Here is a 26,037-nt window from a genome sequence, read left to right as displayed (position 1 = left end):
CTCTCTTCCCCACGGTTAGACAAGTCTTCTTAAAAGAGGGAAAGGGTCCTGCTTTACTTTTCCCATCTGTTCTTCCTGGCCTCCTTTCAGCAGTTTGAGAAATTCGGGAAGTTTAAAAGGGTGGCTTCAAGCTTTTTTTTTTTTTTTTTTGGTATCCCCAAAGACCATATATCAAAGATTGCCTCCTGACCCAACATTTGAAAGAGGGATAAATTTATTTGTGCAGAACTTTGTCAATGTGTACAGTACACCGTGCATATGGTAAAGTGGACAATGATCATTTTTGTTTTTAAAATGCTACTAATGTTTTTCTGCAAAAGAACTGGAAATTAATGCCATTTAATAGTCCTCATAATTACAACACTCAAGAATCTGTATTTAAGCATAGTATTGGCTTCCACACTAATTTAAAAAAAAAACACTATTGTATGAATGCTTACAGTAATTTGTTAAATATGTATATTAGCAGGCTTGGAGAAAAATGCATGCTATTATTTTAGGAATCCTATGTCTTTTCCTTTTTTGTTCAAGTCCTGTGCTTTTATTTTTCTGTCCAACAGGCGCAAATCATTCTGCCAAATTAATACATAAAGTATCCTTTAAATGTTTTGCTACATTAAATGTAGCAGTTTCCTCATTTAATAACCAAGTTGGAAGCGATATGATCACTAAGTGAATGATCACATAACAGAGAGTGAGAAAGAGACATTACTCTTGTTCCTGTATGCATTGTCAGGTGCATAAATTTGGACATAAATATGTGCACTCGTCCAAAAACCTTTGGGTTGCAAAAATCCAGATGGCCATCATATAGCAGCAAATAATTTTTGCAGCCTAGATCTAGTAAACTTATAATACTTATTGATATGTGGTTTTCACATTTGATGTGATTGGGGTCACAGAACCAACCACAGTAATAATAAATGTCTCTGTAGATTGCAGAGAATTCACCTATGTATGGTGGCTGAATCTATGTTTATGTATTTGTGGAATTTCAAGGATGATTCATTTTTTCTGGTAAATACAATATGTGTCTCAAAGCCAAATGTCAATGTCTGTTGCTCATGTGACCTGATAACTTCAAATAAGAGATTGTCTTGCTTGAAAACACTTATCTCAAAAGAAAACATATCTAAAGAAAAATTAGAAACATATCTTTCAAAAAATGTAAACATGCCCCCAGAATAGCTGAATTTAAAAGAAAAAAAAAACACTGAAGATTGTAACTAATATTCTTTCTATTGAGAGCATCATTCCCATAGGGAATCATTTTGAAGAAAGACATGGTGGGCAAGAATGAAGGGGTGGCAGAGCTGAAGTCAAATGTGGTTTTTTTTCTCCTGATATTTTTCTTTTAAACTCCCAAATGGGATAAATAGCTTCTCTCTAAAGTCTGAACAGATTGCTTGCAATAAATAAACAACAGTTTGAGATTAATGCATGAAAGCTGGTGTTCAGTACAAAAACTTGCATGAGTTTAAGTCTGATACTATAGTCACTCTTTTGAAAAGCATTTTTGACATAAAGGTGGTAAGTTCCCGTTAATTGTATAGATTTTTCAGATAATTGGAACTGTCAGGCAGAAGGAATAGCTGCTGAGGTAGTACTGTATATGTCTAATTTGTATTCTTAAAAATTCTGACAAAGAAATGGTTAGTCTCATTGAACAAGGATGATTTGCTTAGCATTGGATGAGTGAACTTCAGGGCAAAACTGGGTGACCCTACATTCCAACATTCAGATTTCATTTTGCGAGTTTTACTAAAACAAATCTATTTCTGGTAACTATCTTCTTTTGTCTATTCAAAATTACATTGATGAACTTTTTTGTCTGCAAAGAACTAGGCGCAAAATCCATGCCTATTTTCCTTTTCAATTGAGAAAACAAAACATTTTGCCAAACATACTTTCTGATGCTGTATTGCAACAAATGTATTGACTCCAGCAACCAATGCAAAGTGCCCATGCTTTATTGAGTTTGACCTTTAGATATTGGGATTGGTCTCCCCTGTGGGCTTAGCAAATGGTTAATATAATTCAAAGGGTGAATTATGGTTAATATAATTCAAAGGATGTTGCCACCCTGCTTTTTTTTTTTTACTAACTCCCATTAGATCTAGCCAGTATGACCAGTGGCAAGAGATTGTAATAATTCCAAGGCATGAGGAAGTTCTTACTACAATGTGGAATAATGCATTTAAGCACATGAAATAAGCAAGACATATGGGTCAATTTACTCATTATTTTTCCTTTATTTACAGAGCTTCTCTAATTCAAAATGAAGAGTGCCCGTGGCAGCAGTTCTTCCTTTCAGGGAAATGGTGTCAATGGTGTGGACCTCATTCTTACAGGGCTGCCTATGCAAGTGCTTCAGCGTCCTAGCAGTGCCTCCCCAGGCAAACACATTGCTCGTTCCATTTCTGTCATTACAGAAAACAAACCCAAGAGGAATATCCTGGTGAGTACTGATGTTGTAACAAGCATTATTCTTCTAAAGCTTATGGTTTATATTCATTTCATTCCTAGGGAATAGATTTGGTTTAAATGTAATCTTTAACTTCTATTGATGTACAAAGTAATAATGTGTCTTCAATTTGTCTGGATGAAGAGCTTTGGGGGGGGGGGGAGAGGAAAGAGAGAGGGAGAGAAGCCAGTGGTATAGCAGATAAGAGGTTGTATTAGCAGTGGAGAAACCCAGATTCTCTTCACTTTCAACCTCAGAAGCTGTAACTTTATATAATTTTGTGTAACTTTGGGCCAGTCATTGTCCCAGCCCCACCTATCTTACTAGTAGTGTTTTTGTGGCAAAAAAAAAAAGGAAGCACTATACCTTGCCTTGGTTGTCCCAAAAAGCACCTTGGGAACAACCATGACCTGGATGACTGAGAATCGCTACAGACTTTTAGCTATACAATTTGGAATGAACACCCTTTGAATGGTGTGGGAGTAGGAGTGGATTTCCAGAGGAAAAATTGCAGAGTACAGGAACCAGGAACACTACTCCGGTGATCCTGAAGACATAGATAAACCTCCAAGTGCTTCAACGACCCTCTAAAAGGATGCAGATTACCAGCTCTGTGCAAGGAATATAAATCCTTCCATTCCCCACTATCCTATCAGAGCTGAAGTAGTTTCTTGGATGAGAAGCAAAGCGTCTTCAAAAGAAAAAACAAAGTCCAGTTGCCTCCTGAAAAAGCACCTTTGGGACTACCTTGCTTTGTATAGCGTTTGGAGCTACCAAATGAAAGGCAGGATCTACATCCAACAAAAAGAACAATAGTTGCCTTGACAAAATACTTCACATTGTCTAGAAACCTCCTTACCTCTGTCACAAAAGGCAAAAGAAGCTTCTCTTAGAAATGCTGGAGAATGTGGAGAAAGCATTGCCTTCCAATCTTCGCTTAGTTTTCCCCAGCACTAATCAGAACCAGAAGATGCTTCCCTGCAGGGGTTTTGCAGGGAATCATGGGGAAGTTCCTGCTTTTTGCAAATTTTACAGGATGCTGAGGGAGATCTGTGAAGCAGAAGAAGGTGAAGTAGTGTAGTTCTTCTTTTCTGTTAAGATGCAAGAAGGCCATGTTTCATAAAACACTTTGAAGACGGTGCTTTCCTCAGATTTCCTTTAAATTAACATTCCTTCAGAGTCTGGCAAAGCCCCAAATCCTGGACAGTCTTAATTTTCAAACTTTTTCAATGGCAGAAATTTAATAGCTTAATAATAATCATTTATCTATCTATATGTTATCCCTTCCTCCCCTCCTCCCTCAAGAGGCAAAGCACTATTGACAGAAAATTGGCAATAAAATGAAAAGAAAATGCAAAATTAATATTTCTAATGTAAAAAAACCCAACAACCTGATTTTCAGTGCTGAAGCAGGAGCAGATGGTAGAATGCATTTAAGATCCTTCTCTAACCCCACTTGTTTCCCATAGAGAAGTCTGTAACCCACTTTGAAAACATTAGTCTGGTAGAAAACTGCAGAATCATGAGAGATCACAGAATTTTAACTTGAGTAAGTGTTAGGGAATGGGGTTGAGGGGTACTCCGGACCGTGAACCAGCTCATGAGCAAACACACTGAGACTGAAATAAATCTGACAGAGGCGTCTTGTGTAAAAATATCATTTACTTTAAAACATTTAAAAAGCACTATGTCTTTAAGAAAGCACATTAAAAACAAAGTCTTATCTGAGTATGTGAAGCAAGGCTATCTCCCTAGATTCCTCTCCACAATACCGAAACAGTTCACAAGAGAATAAAGCTAACATGAAGATAAGCAGCTTCAGCGTCAATACATCATCGAGGTAATAGAAGGGGGGCAGCACAAACTTCACAGCTAAAAGTCACCTGAAGTAAAAACAGTTCAAACAGCAAACATTGCTTGAAGCTTGTGGGAGGAAGAAGGTCCAGCAACAGCAGTCCCGATGATAGCTTGCGTGCTACAAAACAGCAAAAGGCAAGCATCCGTGGGAGTTTCTCTGCAACGGCGTCTGGAGTCCTTATCTGCATTCTTCTCCCATCTGCGGCGTTGCACTGAGCTTCCTGCAGGAGCTGTGCATTTAGGCCTAAACCAGAGTCTAGGCCCGAGTAGCAAGCGAAAAGGTCCTTGCTTATATGGGGAGTTAACCTGCAATTAACTAGGGCGGGGAAGGCTTGCAGGTAATTACAAACAGGAGATGGCTTGATTGAAACCATATTGTTTGTGAGTAGGCAAGTAGCCACAGCAATCCTGGAAACACTCGTGACAGTAAGGCTACAACATTGCAGTATCCCTCTATAATAAGCATCCCTCTATAAAAAATGTTTCATTCATGTACTGTATGCCTTATAGCCAAGGGAAGTTGCAGTTACGTATTATTTTGGATTACAACAATGTACTAACAAATTCAATCAATTAAACCTGTAAATTGGGTTGGGGGTAGAGCAGAATCCTAGCTGTAAGTTATTAAAGTCATTTGATGGAATTGTGAGATACTAACACACAGGAAACTCATGAAAGAAAGAAATGTGTTTGAGAAATAAGCCATCAGTGTTATAATGCACTCTGTTGCTCTGCTCAACAATAGATAGGGATTATGCAGAGTTCATAGGGATGTGTGACACTCTATCAATTCTTTTTTTTTTTTTTTTTACTATATTAAAACCTTTGCCATTCATGTGAGAGAGTACAGAAGAAACTATGGGGCACACTTCATGACCATCAGTGGAGAAATTTTCCAAAATTTCAAAACGGAAAGAATCAAACAGCTTTCAGAACAAGCTGTCATGATAGTCAAAGAAAGAATGAAAGGGTTGTACAGCAAGAAGTAAGCATAACAGCTGAACATATATTTCAAGAGACAAGCAAAAACCAAAAACCAAGGAAATTGACAAATAGAGGAAAATAAGATAAAACATTAAACTTTAAAAAAAGAAGAAAGAAAATATGGGAAAATCTTTAGTAACGGATATTGAATAGTTATTACAGAAGGAGTCTAATAGAGGCAAATTGGATTAAATAAAGACAATACTGAAAGTGTTCAAATAGGATTACAGAATGATATATATAAATGTTTGCAAAGATAGAAGATATTAAAAAACCAAATAAAAAAGTTGACATGAAATACAGATACTGAAAAAGAGTGTAGAAAAAGAGAGATATTTAAATTGTTGACCTGGAGATGGTTACTGAGAATACCATTGACTACAAGAACAATCTAATTAATCCTACATAAACAATCCCTTCTTCCCCAGTCTTGGCCAATATTGTGAATCTATATTGCCAGTTACTTGACTGAGCTGATGGGTCTGTTTAGTGAGGCTTTTTGCCTCACTAAATCTACACAAAACACACAACTCTGTGGGAACTTTAAAAAAACAATTTTTTTTTTGCTGCTTAAAACTTAAGGAATACTTTCAAGACAAAACAACACATTTAGTCATTAATTCAATCTATACAATACTGTAGATTATACCGAATTCCTGATGCATAAAAATAACACTACATGAACATCCCCCAGGTAGATGTAACCCTGAATCAGATCATTATATTGAATGTTCTTGGCCATAAACTTAGCAAATTTTTACTTTTTCTACTTATCAGTAAAAATGGATAAAACAGCATTGCTAGTAGGGCAGAACAAGATGCCATCCAAGATCTCAAGAACAACAACATTAGCAAGCTGATAGGAGTCATTTGTCATTATGAATAAACTGAATTATTTCAAGAAAAGTGAGAGACAGCCATCCAATGCCATCTTGTACTAACTTTTATCTTCATATCCAAATGGCAGTATATTAGACAAAGCTATGCGATTTGATGAAACGTTACTGGGACACACAAGACCATATTTATGTAGAGGCACCCCAGGAGCCCAGACCAAGTATCTTCTCTGTACCTTGATACACAACTCTTGGGCTGTTTTTTGTCAAGCATTGTACCATTACATGCTGTAATATTAGGTTACATGGACTTCAATTTTATGCCAGCAACTTCCCAGCTTACCTAAAAGATACTGCAGTTTCCTAAAAAGATTGATTTCTATGGGCAATCTCCTTAACAACATATTTTTAGCTACATGGATGTGGAGGCACTATATACCAACAGGGTCTTTGTCATGCCAACATTCCAAACTTTGCTTTCACACCATTCATACATAGCTCCACTATATGCCAATGTCTTTTTGGCTAATGCTTTCTCAACTTCTACCTCCTTTAACCCATCCTTTCCTTGGGGTTCATTGGTTATATTTTCATTAACTAGGCCTTGAAAAAGATTAATCAAATTCCATTATGATTTCAACAGTTTTTATCCCACCATCAACCTCAGCCTATCTGCTGAACAATTTCTGAATGTAATGGTCGAAGTACATAATGAGCACATGAGCACCACTTTCTACCGAAAGCCTATAGACCATTATCAATGCCTACATGCTTCTGCCTTCCATTTAGAACAAACCACCAAACATATCATCTTTACACTAACAATTGTTCTCATCATGGATCATAAGGCCACTCCCCCCCCCAAAGGTATCATAAAATATTTCTAGGAGCCAATAGTCTACACTATACAGTTTAGGTTAATAAACATTTTAAAAAATTAAGTTCCTTTTTTATAGCTAATGAGGACAATAAAAAGGGTCACAGAGGTAAATGAGACCTAGAAGGGGGCCATAGGTAGAGAATCTGTGCCCCAACTACTTGCACAGCAAAACAGATTCTCAAGGGAATGGGAAACAATACAACTAGTATGACATCGGGACTCAGAAAAAGGGCAAAGTAATATTAGAGCATTTCAGCATTCTAGGACACTCCATTACAAATCCCAGAGCAGCCATTTGGGGAACAAAGAAACTTTGCCAGTATAATTGTGCAAGAAATTGCTCTGAAGGCTTCAACAATGGATCTTTAACACTTTACAATTGTTACAATTGATGAAGTCCTTGTGTAATTTGCATCTGCATAATCAATCTGTTTTTCCCTTCTTCCCTCCTTGCTCCTCATTCCATTTAAAATCCTATATCAGTGTAACCATACATTGTAGCTGATGAAATGTGCTCTAATTCACCAAACCTAAGCCTTTTAATTAAATTATTAGTCTGAAAGGTTCTCCTTCTGATATTCAAATATATCATAAACTAAGATGTATAGTAGAAAAAATAATCAAATACAAGATGGCATTTTTCTCAATAGAATGTGCATGTCTGAATATAATTTGGCTAAATACAGTTGCATGACTATCATTCTTTGTGTAGTGGGTGTTTTCATTTTTTAAAGGTCTGGTGACATGTAGTTCCTCCAAATGAATTATTATCTGAAGACAATGCTATTCTTTCATTTGTAATTAACTAAACTAGAATGGTAGAAATGAGGCAGAGTTAAGAGAATTTTTGTCTTGATAAAATACCAGTTGTAGGTACTACTTTGCTTTGTTATAACTTGTCTTTCAGGAAGATGCAGGGCTTGCCACCTCTAGAGCTATGAACAATTTACGAAGATCCAACAGTACAACACAGGTTAATCAGCAAATGAATGATGCCATCATGTGAGCATTAAACACTTCTTACTGAAAAATTAACTAGCCTAGGAGGTCTCTTAGAACCTCTTGTTCCTTTGAGTATTCTGGGAAAGCTGAGTGTCTTTGTTTTGGGTTATATCCTTTAGACTGAACATAAAATATTGGAGTAGTTTATAGGAATAAATTATCTTTCAGAAAAGCTCAAAGCAATGCTATGTGTAGACTTCTGCAAGTTTCCAATTAATCTTGTTATTTTCTTTTTAGCAGTGCAGATCACCATGATGACTTCCTCACGTTGTTTAATAGCAGCTCAACTGGGAGAAAAAAACTAGCAAGTCTAAGCAAAGATTCCCCAGAAAAGAAAACTACGTGGAACATCCTAGTAAGGGCTGAAGTACATGCGCATTCATTAGAAAAGCTTCCGAAGGCATTCCCAAAACTTAGCTTTATGTTGTTAAGCCTGATAATTCTTTTGTAAATGCATGGATTTGTCTAGATTTATTATGTCAAAAATCCATTGTTGCAAAAAATAATAATCCAAATTATTAGCTCATCTGTGTTAAAATTATATTTAACTTGGGACAAGTACATTGCCATTTGACTGTTGGGAAAATGCAAAATACCCCTATAATGTACTTATCACACATGCCACAGTAATGAGCAATGTATATAATATGCCTAAGTGACTATCAGATACAGCTGTTGTGTAAGGTTTGCACTTCCCTCTGGGCAAGAATATACTTCTCTCCATAAAAAAATAAAATAAAAAATGGTGGGAAAGCTGCACTCTACAAAAAGACTTCTGCCATCACTTTTTCATAGGCTTTATGGAGCTAAGTGCTGGTGGAGCAAGAAGAGTCAAACCTGAGTTAGAAAATACAGAAAATATTTTATTATACTACAGATGAGCAGGCTTTTACCAAAGCTTTCCTATTGACAAGAAAAATTTAAACTGTTTTTACATTTTCAGCATCTTACTATGCTTTGCTTTGTATCTGGTTTAGCTGTCATCAGCACAGCAATTCCCCAAAAGCTATATAGGGGCTATGGTATGGGTGCTTTTGATTCCTATCTCTGCTTTTGAAGTTCCTTTGACTCTGCTCTGATTTAGGAATATCTATGACTCTCCAGAAACTTCCACACTCAGCACCAACTGTTCATTTTGAAGCACTCCTAATTGGATAAAAATCCTAGCATCTATCTCCAAAGTTTTGAAATCTGTTACATTTATTTCACTGGTTTGTAGTAAAAACTCTGATGAGATTGACCAATTTTTTGCTTGAGGAGGAATTAAGAGATCTTGCTAAAATATATGTAGTGAAGATCTGTGTACTGTTACTTCCATGTATACTTATTTTTGGTTATCTGGTCAGGATGAGCAGCCCAGGATATTTCCTGCCTCATCCAGCACTCCTGGAAGCATGAGGAAGAAAGAAATCTGTGTACCCCTTGCAGCTAATTTCACTGCCAATAATAGGTAAGAAATATGTGTAAGTAGTAGGGCTTAGTGTCTGGACATTCAGCTAAAATGCTGGCATTAAGTTGCAGAAAAATTCCCATAGCTTTGATAGTAGTGAAGAGCCGAGGTGGCGTTAGACTGCAGTACTTCAGCTGACTACTAGCTGCAGTTCAGCAATTCAAATCGCACCAGGCTCAAGGTTGACTCAGCCTTCCATCCTTCCGAGGTGGGTAAAATGAGGACCCAGATTGTTGAGGGCAATATGCTGACTCTGTAAACTGCTTGGAGAGGGCTATAAAAGCACTATGAAGTCTAAGTCTTTTGCTTTTGCTATAGTAACACTTTGATTTAATAGTTGAATATGGATGATGCTTTGAGACTAGGCTGAAACTGCCATATCTAAAAGTGAAACAGGCACGTAGGCACATAAGCAAGGTGGATAAAAGCCAGAAATCTTGTTTAAAAGATCCCTTGGGGGAAGTAGATAAGGAGGAACTAAGTCATTAAGGAGACAAAAGGAAAAATGTCACGTGAGCCAGACAAAAGTTGAGCCTGAGCACAACCCTTCCCCAAATTTCACCAGCAGCTACTAGATTTGTAAATTAACAAGAGAAGAATAGCTGCCTGTCTTGTTGATCTACAAAGCAAGCAAGGACTTTGAGGGATAAATCTTAAATCCTTAAGATTGCCCATTCTTGGAGTTGTCTTTGGATCTAGACTTCCATCCCTCCAGCCAGAACCTGACAGAAAGAGTGAGTAAATAGAGGACTCTGTGTGTGTGTGGGGGGGGGGGGGTATACATGTGAGAAAGAGCATATATAGATATATTGTAACCAAGTGTTCTGTTGAAAATGATTCCAGTATTTTTCCAGGGCTGTGAGTATATGAATGAGTGGCCATAAATTGAACCTGGGAACACATGTAACAATACCAGGTCCTGAACAGCAAATACTGCTAGAACCTAAAAAAGGTTATATTATTGGCAGAAATGTGAATTCTGAAGTTTGAGAACTTCCATCCTTTTTAAGTTCATTTTGGTTTTCATTTTTTGAGAGAGAGCATCTAGGACAATATCCAGAATGCAGCTGATTCCAAAAATCTGGCTATCCTATTGAATATAAGATAGTTATTAAATGGCAAGGCTCCACAAATCTGGACTGTTTTGATAATATATTGGAGAAATTATTCTGGAAGCATGCTGACACGTTTTCCTTCTATTTTATGAGGAGTAACAAAGGTGCCATGGGCAACTGCGTCACCACTATGGTGCATAACAATTACTCCACTACGGACAAAGTATCTGTGCCAAAGAGCTCCAATCAAGCTACAACTTCGCTCAAGTAAGTGACAGCTTTCCTTCAGTGGTGAGTTAGGAGCAGTTTGCTCAATATTTCATGCATGGGCAAGATGATGGAGATGGGAGGGGAGGATTGTTTTCAAGAAGAAAAGCATAAATAGACCACACACCCAGAGCTCCTGAACTACCGGGTTTAGGATGTGGTTTTTCTGCATGGGGGGGACACCTGTCAGCCTTGGAAGCCATATTAGGCCGGAAGCTTCAATGCTGCCATCTCCTCATGTGTGAGAAAGTAGGAGGGGGGATTTAGGAGAGGAGAATTAGTAGACATAATAGCATTCTTCCTATCGGTCAAGGTCAGGGGCTGAGTCAAGGTGGAACGGACGTGATTGGATCATGTGACCGAATAGGGAGCAATGGGATGGTTTTGGGAGCTTTGAATTACTGAAGGAAAGCCCGGGCTTTTCAGATTCGGGATTTCCCAGATGTGCCAGTTTGCCTATTCTAGTAAAGAGGACTTTGGAAAATGCTTGCTTCCGTGTCTTTACTTGGAGAAGGTTTTTTTTCTGGAACGCTGACATTATCCTATCTCTCCTAAATCCCCCCTCCTATTTTCCCACACATGAGGAGATGGCAGCATTGAAGCTTCCGGCCTAATATGGCTTCCAAGGCTGACATCATGCTTAGTTTAATAACAAAGTTGCACTTTTAGTCCTTTTTTTATGTTAATACAGTGTTTCATATCAGCAGTCACTGGACTAAATGTGAGCAAATAGAGAATGCCCAGCTAGAGTATATGTTGTAGATAGAAATAGTTCTCAAGGACAGCAATCCCTGAGAAATCACAGTACCAGCTAATATGAAGAATGGGAAACGTTCTTTAGTGTATCCTAAATTGAAGAGATTTGCAGCATTCCATAGGATCCCATTGAGCAGCGTATTATTGTCTCTTTCCTTAGCAACATCATCAAAGCTACCTCTAATGAAGACACAGACAGCAGCAGTTACATGAAATCTCAGAAGAACTTTTCCAGCAGCAACATCCTGGCTTGGAACAATAACACCAGTAGTAGCAGTCCCCCGACTAGGATACAAGAAGTGTCTGAGGAGGAGGCTGAGCGGTAAGCCTGAGAAAACTGTCAGGAAGAAAGATGATAGGAAGAAGTAACAAATTAGGCAGAAAAATCAGAGGAAGTGAAATGAGGGCATATAACTGGGTTACTAGTTAATTGCCATATCTGATTTGGCAATTTCCAGTTAATAGCCTGGTTCTTTTGCAGCAACCAGGTAAATTTTGGCCAGTAAAAGTTACAACTCGGCCTCCCAGTGTTCTGAAGGATGACAGAAGCAATTTAGTTAGACTATGAGTTACAGAAAGTTACTTGCAGTTACTAAATGGTATATTTTCACACCTTACTAGAACAGTGTATTTTTGAACAGTGCTTCTGGATTTCTAAAAACGGGAGGGAGGAATGTTTGTTTGAATATAGAAGCCCTGTGGTCAAGATCCGTTTTTCAGGGATGTTTTTCTGTGCCTTTCTTAACATCAGGAACTGTTTTGCTTGACATGGTAGTTGGAAAGCAATAGTCAAGTTGCATGATTTTCCCCCCCTGTTTTAGATTTGTTAACCAAGTCAATTCGGCTGCTGTGACAATCCAGCGCTGGTACCGGTGGCATTCTCAGAGGCACAAGGAAGGTGTAGCTCAGCTTGAGCGATTGTTAGCTTCCAAAAGAGAGGTTTGTCTTATGTATATATTGTATAAAAAACTTCTGAACATGCTGAAAGAATATTTTGTTTCGAATGTTTTGTTTTGCATAAGCTTTAAATGCATGAGGTATAGTTCTAGTTAGATTTTAGGGAAGTTAGTTGGCTTTTTTTTTTTTTTTTGGCCTGGAGAATAGAATAAAATAGAATTTTTTATTGGCCAAGTGTGATTGGACACAAGGAATTTGTCTTGGTGCATATGCTCTCAGTGTACATAAAGGAAGATAGGACAGTGTATAACTGATACACTGATACACATATGACTGAGGACCTATAACTGATCCTATCTCTATGTACAGTGTACATAGAGATAGGATCACAATCGTGTAGTTTTATAATGCTTGTGCTGTATGTTTTTAAGGAAAAGCAGCAGCAGCAGCAGCAGCTCACGGATGAGGGCAACATCTTGGATTTGCAGCAGAGGCGAGATGAGGAGAGGAAAAAAATACGAGAGGAGAAAGCACGCCTTGCCAGACGAGCAGCCATCCAGGTAGCCATTTGCTTATTGATATTGCTAATCCTGGGCATTAGAACACGGGGTTGTCTTGCTTGATTTATTTGGGTTAAAAGTTAGGCCAAGTATGTTTATTGGTGCATGAGGAAGTAGGCCCCAACAGAACAGAATGCAAGTTGGTGTTTCGTTTTAGGAATTGCAACAAAAACGAACCCAAAAAGCTTTAGAGACACAGCGTTTGGTGGAGGAGGAGCTGGCAGTAATTAAAGAAGGCAAGAAAGCCAGAAGAAGGAAAAGTGAGAAAGCCAGCTCTTTGAAAAATAGCAGTCCTGCTAACAGCATCATCAAAGCCAACAATGCAGGTGAGAAATAATGGGAGGTCTTGGAACATTTGGCCTAGGAGTCTCCTGAACTGCATTTCTCTAAATTCAGTACACACACTGAATCTGTTTCAATACAAAACATTTCTATAGCATTTAAACCCATGGCAATGTAGTATTATTTACTACAAGGCAGTGAGAAGCAACAAATAACATGCTGAAAATAAGGAGCAAGTTCAGAAATATTTAACTTGCACAGAGGCAAATAATGATAATGGAAAAATATGGGCAGCTGATGTATCCTTATAGACTTGTAGTGAAAAGCTTATTCGCTACACTTTAGAATTGCTTGGAAAACCCAGAAAAATTATTTCAAAAAATTATTTGACATCTTAAAGTCTTATGCTTCAGTTCTCGAAATGAAAAACATTCTTGTTCTCGTTTAACAAAAAGACCAATTCAGAATTCTTATTCTACCCGAAGCAAATGCTTTTTGTTGCTATTGCAGGTGCCAACTTCCACATTGTGGGAATAGATCTAGAAGAAGCTTCTGCCATGGCATCTCTTTGTCACTCAGCACAAAACAAAGGACTTGAAGAACAGCCACAGGTGTTGCCTTCTTCTGATGTTCCTGAAAGCCTAAATACTTTTTTTTCTTTTACTCTTCCCTCATGATTTGTATAGTTCCCAATTTCTGTGCCTTTAAATGTTTTTATTGGTTAGGAAGTATAAGGTCTTGCAAACCTTAGAGATGAAATGGATGAGCCCTCCCTATGTCAGTGAAATATACTGATAATGCCTATTTAGAATTCTTCACAAAATTTCATCACATGGATTTTCTCTGTTTCCCAGGATGGGAGTTCAGGAAAAATGCCCAGTGAAGATTTGGATGGTATGATGAGCACAGCCAGTAGGATGCATTCCAAAATAACCTTTCATGACCTACTAGACACCCTAAAGCTTTTGGAAGCGGATCCAGAATTTCTGCCACCACTACCGTATCAAACAAAGGTTTTCAAGGACTACAAATATGCTTGGATAGATGGGGTAATTGAACTATGATATTGTGATGTCTTTTCTCTGTCGATCCTTTTTTACGGTTTTGGATGAAATTGTGCAGAATTTGTTTGGGCTGGCGTGAAAGTAGTTTAGGGAAGAAATCCTGGAAATGAGAAGCACGTACCAACCATTGCTTCTTGCTTTATATTACATACTCGGCTTAGAGCAAACCTTTGAGAGTTGTGAGCTGGAATATTTTTTACAAATGCAAGAGATTTGTAATTGTTTTCCAAACATTCACAGTTAATCCCCCAAGAGAAAACTTATTAAAATATTATTTTTAATCAATGGAATCATACATCAATTCTCCTTTCCCCCCAACTGTTGCAGGTTGAAATCATTCTGTTTAGTACTGCCACAGTAGTCTACATCTATTGATCCCAAGAATTTTTCCCTGCAATACAGGACTTGGACTCAATTTCTCTAACCACTGACAACCTAGAGAAGTTTGGAAAATTGAACTGCTCGCTGGGAGCCCCTGAAGAAGGAACATTATTGTCAGAAACAAAACTTCAGAATATAATGAGCTTTTTGGATGAGATGGAAAAATCTGAGCAGGAACGACCCAGGTCTGTTGCCTCAGCTTCACAGCAAGAGGTGAATATGGCACATTTACATTTTATTGATGGGAGGTGGTGGACTGGGGGGTGCAGGGCAGATGGCTGCTTCAAGCAATGAGCATTTGCCTTTGTTGATTGAAACACAAAGTATTTGAGGTTAAAAGCTGTTAAATTGGTATTGGCATTATGGTTTCCAATAATCTATTGTTAAGATAGAGTTGAGATGCTTCAGATAGTTGGATCTGCCTCAGGAAATGAAGAACATAGTAAAATGGCAATTTTATGATGGGTGTTTCTTATAACAAGCAAAGCTTTCAGTACTGGTATATTAGTGCACACTTTAATTTCCATCCTTAAAGGATAGAAGTTGTACCTCAGTTTGATTAATCCTTTGCTGCTTACCGCACCTGCTAGGGATTATTGCCAGAAGAAGAACTTGCCCACTTGGATCAGGTCTCAGCAGTTGCCACAGAAGTCACCAGCTCTATCCAGAAGCTGAAGTTGGAAGTAGAAGAAAAGAAGAGAGCCGTTGCTTTTCTACAAAGAGCACTGGTGGGTGACCAGAACCTGATTCTTATAGGTCTGTATATGCTACAGGAAGTGGGGGGGAGGGAAGTCTGTGTTACACAACCCAATCTTTCGCTCTGTTGTGTGGAAGGATGCATGAAATTAAAACCTGAACTGCCAAAGAGGCAGTGTCTGTCTTTATCTGTCTTTTCAGGTTTCAGCAGTGTTGTTGGTGATGAACAATCCATATCAGCAAATGATCTGCTTAGGAATCCCAATGGCTATATTTACACGTCCTTTCTTTTTGCTTGTTGACTGACCAGATAACATAACTTTAGGTTTCCTTAATTGCCCTGGTTTTGCTCTTTGTCCTGGTAGGCTCAACAGCAGGAGTTAACTGGGCAGCATGTTAAAGATGTACAGAAAGAGCTGACTCACCAACTGACTATGCAGAGGGAGCAGTATGAAGGTGCAATCCAACGGCACCTGGCCTTCATTGACCAGGTAATCTTGATCCTTTCCTTTTCCTTTTCTTTCCATATAGGACTTGTGAATATCAATATATTGCTTCCTGATTGATTGATTGATTGATTCGATTTATATGCCGCCCTTCTCCGGAGACTCAGGGCGGCTTACAATGCGTTAAGCAATAGCCTTCATACTGTTGTATATACCTGCTTAGTAGGGCTTTCGCCCCCCCCCCCAAAGCGGTGTTCTTTTTTTTATACAAAGTCAGTTTATTGCCCCCACAATCCGGGTCCCCATTTTACCTACCTCGGAAGGATGGAAGGCTGAGTCAACTTTGAGCCTGATGAGATTTGAACTCGCAGTAATTGCAGGCAGCTGGCAGCTAAGTGCTACTTAACAGCACTTTAGTCCACTGCGCCACCAAGGCTCATCAAGGCTTATCTTTCACCTTCTATCTAACATCACTTGTATTGCTGGCATATCGCTTCAAAAATTTCTGTGGGCATCAGCTAGAGCAGTTAGCATTCTAAGTTGAAATACTCTGATGGGAGGGGGAAGTTTTGTATCCATTTCTACCTGAATAAGACATGGCAGCTTGATTCCAGGTACCTTCTGCTAGCTAGCTAATGTGTCACATTAGTACAAACAATGTTGTACTATTAGTAATACTATCTTGCCTGCATCTCTACAGCTCATCGATGACAAAAGAGCTCTGAATCAGAAATGTGAAGCAGTGGTATCTGAATTGAAGCTTGTGGATCAGAAATATACAAAGAAAATTGCCCAGATGCAAGAGCAGCATGAGTTGGTGAGGAAATGACATTGATATAAGGGTTGGGGAAGCTACGGAGCAACTAGATAAAACATATGACTGGACTTAAGTTGGAGTGAATTTTGCATAATGCAAAGAAAATAGTGTTTGATCCACTCCGGAGAACATCAGCCAACAGAATGTTGGAAGCCACTTGAATGTTAGTAACATGAGAAGACTGAAATACAATCTTTTATATCATCATGGTGTTTCTTCTATCATCTCTCAATATTTCTCAACTTTGTTAACTTTGACATACTTGAATTTCAACTCCCAGAAGTTCAAATCCATGTGTCTTGAGGTTGCCAAGATTGAGATGGGTGGATGGACAGACAGACAGTCAACTTCAGCTAGGACTTGCTATAAATATTAATTTGGGCCAAGCAACCTAAACTAGCAGGTACTGAGAAGGGTGGTAGATTTTTTTTTTTTTAACATGACCTCAGTAAAATTAGAGGTATGTTAGGATTATTCCTGCCTTGAAAAGCACTTTGAACAGATGCAATATTCCCAAAATGTTAGCTCTTTCCCTTGGTCAATTTGTTTGATCCCTATGCTAAGAAGTAATCTACACTCTGCTTAAGCTGTATCCTTGCTTCCTCCCCACCCCCCTCCAACCCTCTTATTTACCACTCCTTCTATTTCCCCATTTCTCTCATCTTTCCTCTTTCTGTTTAGGTCTGGCGCACTTTGGGCCCCCTCTGTGAGGTAAACTTTGTGCATGCTGTTAACTTCAGCTTTTGTCCTTTTTGCTGGTCTAGATCCTTTAAATGTGATTTTTCATGAATTTCTTAGAGGGTGCTGTGCCTTCTTGGGGTATAGGTATATACCCCAAGTATATACCTATATATATATATATATATATATAGGTATATATAGGTATAGGTATGGCAAACATTGCAATTTGGTGCAAAGTGCTATTCCTTGACTTTGATAATAATGCCCTCTTCAGCTTCCATACTTAGTGCCCAGCTGAACAGACTCTGGTGTTTATGGAGCAAAGGCAACATTTCCTAAATGCTTTAGCAATTCATTATTACCGACATGCACATTGTTTTGATTGGTGTAGGAAAGTGGATAGATCCAGCGTCACATACACGCCTGTTTTTAAATTTTGGTGTATGGGTGTCGAGGTAGATTATAGATATTGATTATTTTCATGGCATGGGTCCAGGTTACTTGAGGGACTATCTCACCCCACTGGGATTGGCCCCTCCCATCTGGGCCGGTAGAGGAGGCATGATATGGGTCCCATCAACCCAATTGTTCCGGCTGACAGGGTCCAGGAGGAGGGCTTTCTCTGTTATTGCTCCTGCCCTCTGGAACATCTTGTCCCCCCCAATGTAAGGTTGGCCCCAACCCTCCTATCCTTTTGTAAGGGCCTAAAGATGTGGCTGTGCCAGTTGGGGAACAACCGAGTGAAGGTTGTTGATCAAGTAATAAAAGATCCCACCTCCCCCCACTCTGCCCTTGCCCTCCCCATGTGTATTTAGGTTTTAATGTTGATTTTAATTATCTGTGTTTTAATTGTACATGTATAGACATATTTTTATGACTGTAAACTGCCCAGAGTTAACATATGGTATGATGGGTGGCCAATAAATTTTATAAATAAATAATTTTGAAAGGCATTGAAGATGGCTTGTGAAAGGGATAAAATGATATAACTTTGCATTATAGAAAAGTACAAATACTAGTTCTGTGTGGCACTATATAACCCTTTGGAGTAAAATAGTAGCATTGTTCTTCAGATACAGCTAGTCAACTTTTCATTCAGCAACTGTTCAAAGTTATTGTGTTGCTGGATGAAGGGATTTACAATCTGTTCCCAAAGTTATGACCATTGCACTGCTCCTGCGGTCATGTGACCAAAATTTGAGTGTTTGGCAGCCCATCCATACTTGTGACTGTAGGGGTGCTACAACTCATCTATCTACCCCCATCTGTGCCCTTTTTGCCTCCAGCACTCCTTGACTCTTGCTGACTCTAGCTGACTTTTGCCATCTTCTTGCTCCCGCAGTTGCCCTGCTTTGGCTCTTCACAAGGCAACTGCTGGCCTCATGACCCTTTCTTCTCAAGGTTGTACATGCCAGTTTCCTTATGAGATTTTGGAGAAGCGTGGGCAGCAGCTGCTTTGTGAAGGGCCAGGGCAGACACCACCTCGTCCGTATAGGTAACAAGAAGATAGCAAACATCAACTGGGATAGCCAGTGCAGGGCTGCAGGGTTCTCAGAGCTTCCTGGGGAGGCTAAGGTTTTGTGTTGTGCTGCTGGGGTGACTGGTTTCTAGGGATGATTTTTCGCCATGATGTTGAGGCTTTGCAGGATGCTGCAGCTTTGTACTGACTCTTAGGACTTCCTGGAACATTGGCTTTGGACCATGCTGTTTGGGCTTCCTGGGGCATATAGCTGGGGCTTCACACTTTGTAGTGGCTCAGGAGCTTCCTATAGCCTCAGTCAGTGGTGGATTTCAAAAATTTTTACTACCGGTTCTGTGAGTGTGACTTGGTGGGTGTGGCATGGCTTGGTGGGCATGGCATGGAAAGCCTACTGTAAAATCTCCATTCCCACCCCACTCCAGGGGAAGGATACTGCAAAATCCCCATTTCCTTTCAATCGGCTGGGACTTGGGAGGCAGAGAATAGATGGGGGCAGGGCCAGTCAGAATTTTTACTACTGGTTCTTCGAACTAGTCAAAATTTCTGCTACCGGTTCTCCAGAACTGGTCAGAACCTGCTGAAACCCAGCTCTGGCCTCAGTGCTGTACACTTCTGGAGGTGCTTGCCAGCCCATAAGACATCATACAGGGCAGCTTAAAGGACAGTGATGGTGTGGGGAGGGGGAGGGATAGGCAGGTTGGAGGAGTTGAAAGCATTTCCTTACCTTACCAAGGTTTATGGCTGGAAGCAACCAAGCCTTTGAATGGTTTGTTCTGGGAAGGGGCTTCAGCTAACGACCAATGGAATGTGCTTTGTGACTGCCACTGAGGAGTGCCGGGACTGCAGTTGCTAAGTGATATGGTCATGTGGTTTTGCACTTTATGAATGCCTTGCTTAGCAACTGAAATTCAGGTTCCATTTGTGATAAACCGAGAACTACATTTATTATTGCTGCCATAGTAATGTTAAGGGCAGAGGTATCTTGTCTGTTGAGAGACATTTTTAGTTTCGCCTGTTGTTTCACTTTCTTGTCTTCCAGTCTTCTGTCCTGAATGGCAATATTACCTTGTTAGTTGACCTGACCTAATAATTATTACAAAGAAGAACTGTTTATTTCTTCATCCGTCTCAAAAAGAACTGATAAACTGATGGGAAAACACATTAGAATTCCTTATGCATGCCCCTTCCCTTTGCACACACACCCTTCATTTAATGCTGCAGCAAGATATATATCATTCTTTTCCAAAACAGCTCCTGAGAAAACAATCAAATGCGCTGAATTTGGCACATTCCATCTCTTCAGAAATGTTCCATTTTCCTCAGCTTTGGTTTTAAAATGATTAGTCTGCAAGATAATGGAGCATCATTTTCCTAATCTGAACATTGATTATCATTAGACTCTTTCCAGAGTGATGCAGATCAGACTTGATCTTTTCCAGAGATCCAAATAGATTGATCCATACAAAATAAAAGGCGGGGCACAATCATTTGAGGCTGTTGTGGTTTGTCCAGTATTCTTTGCCTCCCAAATTTTAGGAATAAAAAGCTTAGATTCTCTTAATTTTCTTGGCCCAAACTATTGCAATGGAGAAACGAGATTTACTAGAAGCTCTGTTGTTTAATCATTTTCGGTATGTAAACCTAGAACTAAAACATTATAGTTCTTATTCGGAATTCATATCTTGAAATTTGTCTTCTAAAATTGGAGCCGAAGAAAATACCATTTATGTGGCATTATAAAAAAATGATACCCTGAAATTTATTTTAAATAAATTTATTTAAAACGAATGAATGAATCAATCAGTCAAGGTTTTGTTTATTATATGGATGCATAATATAAATAATTAAGTATATAAATTACACACAGAGAGACATACACAAATAATATAAAGTACCATCCTTCCATTCTTCTGAGGTGGGTAAAATGAGGACCCAGATTGTTGGGGGCAATATGCTGATTCTGTAAACCGCATAGAGAAGGCTGCAAAACACTGTGAAGTGGTATATAAGTCTAAGTGCTATTGCTATATAAACCACCTGTGTGTGTTGTGGGATATGTTTGGGTTAGGGTTCTTTAGTGAATTATTTGTAAGTAATGTCAACCCATGCATTGCATGCCTTGAAATTTAATTTCAGAAAATTCCAGGAAGTTCAGTTGGCTATTTTACTGGATTCTTTTGATCCCTTGCAAACAATTCTCCTCTTCTAAAGCAATTCTCATGCATTGCAGATTTATTGAAGAATTGCTTTCTTCTTTCATAGATACAAGATGGAATTTAATGAAAATCTGATATACATCTTGCTTTTTTTCCCTTTTTAATTCATATGAAGGAAATAAAAAAGCTGAAACAACTGATGACCGCCACAGAAAAAATCCGCCGAGAGAAATGGATTGATGAAAAGACCAAGAAGATCAAAGAGATCACTGTTAAAGGTACTGTTGAGCTTTCGTTATTTGTTCAGGTTCTTGTCCCAATAGGAGACTTTTTAGTGGAACTGCCCCCAGGTAGAACTATTTCATAAGCATGTTGTCTTTGCTTTGACCTTCTAGGTAGGATTGTAGGTCTGATTATTCTTCCCAGTTCCCTTTCTTTGCTTCGCCTCTGATACCTGAACTATCCTTTTTTTTAAAAAAAAAAAATGGGTTCATTATTAAAGGCAAATATGTTTTGAAATGGCAACATTTTTATAACTAGTTATGGCAGGGAACAATTTACAGTAGTTTTTTTCATTAAATGTAGTCAGACATTTACATGATATGCTATCTGGTGTATTTTACTAATGATAAAGATACAATTTCATTCCAATTAAGCTTGGCTTTTAGTAATGTGATGACTATGTGCTATAAGTCAGGACTGTACAATGCTTTTAATAAATTTTAGTAGCTCCATTCACCTTTTGTCATCTTTTATTATTACAACAACTGAATCTGCAGGAAGGAGAGTGGAAATTCTTGCTTTCACGCCGGCACTTGTAGTCTGTAACCTCCCATTTGCTTTCTTCCCCTTTCAGGCCTGGAGCCTGAAATCCAGAAGCTCATTGCTAAACACAAGCTAGAGATCAAAAAGCTGAAATCGCTGCATGAAGTAGAACTCCTGCAGTCGGATGAGCATGCAGCTCAGCGCTACATTCGACAAACAGAAGAACTGAGAGAGATGCTGGAGCACGAGAAGGAAGAGCAGGGGCAGCGAGAGAGAGAACTGGCAAGGCAGCGGTATGAAGGGAGGAGCAAGTAGGAAGATGTCCAGCAGGAGAATGAGGATCTGGAAAAGGATGTGCAAAGAGGGAGAAAAAGGGGCAAAATTACCCAGCAAGGGGTGGGGGTGGGAACAACAGGAGGAGGAAAAAACTTGTGTAATGTTTACGGTAGGGACACTATAATGGCCTAGAGGAAAGTGAGTCACAGAATGTGCCTTCACACCTGATAACAAGATGACTTTGTGCATTCAGTTAGAAAAGGTAGCAGTCCTGCCAAATCCTGTCATCAGGATTTGGTTGAAAATACTGAGTGTATGTCATTGGCTTTCTAAGGGCAGAATGGAGAGATAGGACAGTTTATATGCCCACGGAAAGGCATCATAAAGTTGTGTGTGTTTTCTTGGTTTAGAAACAGGAATATAATGCAGTCTTGACTGCTGACATCAGAGGGCTTAAGCAAGTACCTAATACCGTACTGTGGGAGGAAAGTAATAGGCAAACAGTGCAGTTTGGATACCATTCTCTGAAATATGTTTTTATGTGCTGGTTCATGCATTTGAAATTGAGCCTTTATGCCAGTTTATTCCATCCTCTCTGTTGTAGGGCTTTTCCATTTTGCAACTTTCACATCCCGTATGAGAAATTTGGTTTCTCCTGTTTGAAGTCTTTGGGGTTTTTTTTAAATAATGATTTTGCATTCCTCAGAGGTTTTTTTTTTTTTCCTCCCACTTGAGGAAATCTTTGGCTTTATGCTTTCTATAATGTTGGGTCAAGGCAAGGATACTGAAAACTTGCTAAGACTTCCTTTGAAAGGCTCCCTCTGAACAGGTATGAGAAGCAGCTGGAGCAGGAGGAGCAGTCTCTACAGCAACAGCGGCGCCGGCTCTACAATGAAGTGGCTGAGGAGAAGGAGAGGCTAAACCAACAGGCTGCCAGGTGAGAGAAAGCTTGTTGGGTTCAGAACTGGTGGGTATGCTGAGCAAGTAGGTACTGACCATTTGCATTGACAAAGCAGTGTTCAGGAAAAAAGAACTGCAACATCTTGAAATCCCAAAGGTAAAAAGCACATATATTGTTCCCACATATATCTTCGTCTCTAGTATTGGGACCTGGAGAATTTGCAGATGACCAATTCAGGTGGCAGTGATGCTTGATTTTATAGCCTGTTTCAAGAGTATTTTTTTCCACCACATTGTATGTAGCATTTTTTCACTCTAAAGGCTGCAGTTATTCTAATGCTTGGAGCTACACACTAAGTAGCTAATGCACAGACAATATTTTATTGGAAACAGATTAAATTGAAATAATACTGTTAACTTGATTACTTCCAGTGTATGGGAAATATTCCAATTAATAACTTTAGAGGGTTGGTGGGAGCCACATTAAGACTGTGGGAAATGTATGCAATGGTGCCTGAATTTGAACAGTCCTATTCTGTGGCATTCATCTCTGATTCCCAGGCAAAGAGCTGAACTGGAGGACTTGCGAAGGCAATTGGAAGAGAACAATTCAATTGTTACCAAGGCTTTAAAGGAAGAATATGAGAAAGGGAAGGAAGAACAGGAGCGACGGCATCAGGTCTGTGTTATTTCTAGACTTTCTACATAATTTTGCTGTCCTCTTCACTGCTAGCATTTGAGGTAAATTTACATTGGTGGTAGCACAGCCTTTTTCAGCCTGACCAGCCATATTGAGATATCTCTGTTATACATATAAGAACATGTATGTTCTTAGATGAACTCTTGTGAGAACTTTGGAAAAAGTGTTATTTGAGCAGGGCCCTTTTTAAATATCTGCATCATTACCTTTATTGCACATCAGTGCAATGCTTGTTTATTTATGTGTACAATTTTTTTTTCTGCATTCTTGCAAGGTTCTAGTTTGATCTCTGGTTTGTGTCATTTGTGGCTGATGATCTGAGTGGTTGTTTTTTCACAGTATCCTGAGGTCTTGTTGGTCATATAGGGCTGCTCTCTGAAGTAATGTGTTATTCAGAAAGGTTATGTAACCTGGGCTTATTCTCATTACTTCAGCACATATTAGATGGATAGAATAGAAGAGGGATGTGAAAGGCAAGCAAGATAGAACTAGATCATGTCAAGCTTTTTCGGGGGGTGGGGGGGAGCTGAAAAACATAATTCATATATCAGTGTAGGCCACAGGAAACTGTTTTCATAATCTGTGATTGAAATTTGAAGAGCCTGGTGGTGCGGCAGACTAAAGAACTGTTATTAACAGTTATTAACATCAGCTGACTGCAATTACTGCAAGTTCAAATCTCACCAGGCTCAAGGTTGACTCAGCCTTCCATCCTTTCTAAGGTAGGTAAAATGAGGACCCAGATTGTGGGGGCAATAAGCTGACTTTGTATAAATATACAAAAGTATGAAGGCTATTGCTTTATGCATTGTAAGCCGCCCTGAGTCTCCGGAGAAGGGCGGCATATAAATTATTTTTTTTTTAAAAAAATCCAGATTAATTGTTTTGAGGTTTTGGCTGTTTTGTTTTTTCCCCACAAAGTGCCCCAGCCCTTTTCTTCTTGAGGGAGGAAATTGCAGCTTGATGAGGCTACATATGGAGTGGCATATTACCTCATCAGTTTGACCATGTGACTATGGAACTAGAAAGGTGAAGCTGGAGATACAGCTTTAAGCCATTTGACGTTACAGTGAGAGATCACTCACTTCCTTTGGTTTATTCTCACTTATTCTTTCTAACCAGAACAATTTAGGAAACTTTAATATCTCTGTCTCTGTCCCTCTCTCCCCTCCCTCTCATATCAGTATCAGCTCTGTCTAGTTTAAGAAGCAGGTATGTGCTCCCACGTAGCTACAGACCAAGGCTATTCTCAGATTCATGACTGTTGCCGAATGAGCCCAATTCACTATGTGCCCCTTTAGTGAGTAATCTGATAACATCCTCTTCAGACTTGCAACTTGGATTCCTTAGGTCGGTCAGGCTTTGTGTCCTGGAGATTGTAAAGAGACAGTAGAAATCTGGTTCCTTTATACTTTTTTCCTTCCTCCTCAAGGTAGAAATACAGACCTTGAAGATGCAACTAGATATGGAGAAGCAGGCTTGGGAGGCCAGTTACCTGAAAAAAGAGGTAATATTTTTAGCTTCCTTTCCTAAGCCTCGGTGGTGCAGTGGTTAGAATGCAGTACTGCAGGCTACTTCTGCTGACTGCCGGCTGACTGCAATTTGACAGTTCAAATCCTACCAGGCTCAAGGTTGACTCAGCCTTCCAGCCTTCCGAGGTGGGTAAAATGGGGACCCAAATTGTTGGGAGTAATATGCTGACTCTGTAAACCTCTTAGAGAGGGCTGTAAAAGCACTATAAAACGGTATATAAGTCTATATATAAATGCTATTGCTACTGCTAAGCCACACACTCATCTTCCATCAGTGGCCCAGGGGAACTTTCCTGGTGTTGACAAAATATTCCCAACGATATACATGCACACTTGTTAAATATTGATTTACAAATTGATCTCTCATTTGCAATGACTTGTGAAACCTTTTCATGATTGCTTATAGGAAATGTGAGACCAAAGACAAAGCTTTGAAAAGTTAGCATGGTTCATTACAGAACTAAACAAGTTCAAAATACGTGTATTGGAAGACTTGGAATCATAAATCATACTGATTAGAAAACAGTTTTAACAATATACAATAAACATGAAAAAGGCAGTACAGGTAGTCCTTGAACTATGACCACAATTGAGCCCAGCATTTCTGTTGCTAAGCAAGTTAAGTGGGTTTTGCTCCATTTTGCAATTTTTTTTACCATGGTTGTTAAGTGAATCACTGCAATTGTTAAGTTAGTAACATGGTTAAGTGAATCTGGCTTCCTCATTGATTTTGCTTGACAGGAAGTCACAAAAGGTGATAAAATGACCCTGGCAAACTGCAACCATCATAAAAACATGCCAGTTGCCAAGCTTCCCAGTTTTGATCATGTAACCATGGGGATGTTGCAATGGT

The 26,037-nt window shown here is 39.1% G+C and overlaps 1 protein-coding gene across 6 annotated transcripts in view; it reads left to right on the top strand.

The window, feature by feature from the left end:
• Positions 1-26,037, top strand: part of CEP131 (centrosomal protein 131) — a 31,976-nt gene that overhangs the window by 575 nt on the left and 5,364 nt on the right. The window contains exons 2-22 of one of the 6 annotated variants that reach the window (XM_070937691.1): positions 2,262-2,458; positions 7,929-8,023; positions 8,264-8,378; positions 9,370-9,473; positions 10,682-10,795; positions 11,712-11,873; positions 12,373-12,490; positions 12,880-13,008; positions 13,166-13,334; positions 13,801-13,901; positions 14,145-14,339; positions 14,757-14,948; positions 15,326-15,463; positions 15,797-15,922; positions 16,578-16,694; positions 17,376-17,405; positions 21,187-21,289; positions 21,868-22,069; positions 22,882-22,989; positions 23,514-23,631; positions 25,085-25,159. In XM_070937691.1, the coding sequence (XP_070793792.1) occupies positions 2,279-2,458; positions 7,929-8,023; positions 8,264-8,378; positions 9,370-9,473; positions 10,682-10,795; positions 11,712-11,873; positions 12,373-12,490; positions 12,880-13,008; positions 13,166-13,334; positions 13,801-13,901; positions 14,145-14,339; positions 14,757-14,948; positions 15,326-15,463; positions 15,797-15,922; positions 16,578-16,694; positions 17,376-17,405; positions 21,187-21,289; positions 21,868-22,069; positions 22,882-22,989; positions 23,514-23,631; positions 25,085-25,159 (2,691 nt within the window). In that variant the 5' untranslated portion in view covers positions 2,262-2,278. Of the gene's footprint in view, positions 1-2,261; positions 2,459-7,928; positions 8,024-8,260; positions 8,379-9,369; positions 9,474-10,681; positions 10,796-11,711; positions 11,874-12,372; positions 12,491-12,879; positions 13,009-13,165; positions 13,335-13,800; positions 13,902-14,144; positions 14,340-14,756; positions 14,949-15,325; positions 15,464-15,796; positions 15,923-16,577; positions 16,695-17,375; positions 17,406-21,186; positions 21,290-21,867; positions 22,070-22,881; positions 22,990-23,513; positions 23,632-25,084; positions 25,160-26,037 lie in introns of all 6 variants that reach the window. The other 5 variants (XM_070937690.1, XM_070937693.1, XM_070937695.1 and 2 more) reach the window with 5 other exon arrangements.

This window comes from Pituophis catenifer, unplaced genomic scaffold, assembly GCF_029215685.1.
Source record: "Pituophis catenifer annectens isolate HBS135680 unplaced genomic scaffold, rPitCat1.0.hap2 SCAF_2, whole genome shotgun sequence".
NCBI classification, from domain to species: domain Eukaryota; kingdom Metazoa; phylum Chordata; class Lepidosauria; order Squamata; family Colubridae; genus Pituophis; species Pituophis catenifer.
The sequence above is the reverse complement of the archived record's forward strand: the minus strand, read 5'-3'. Positions and strand labels throughout refer to the sequence as shown.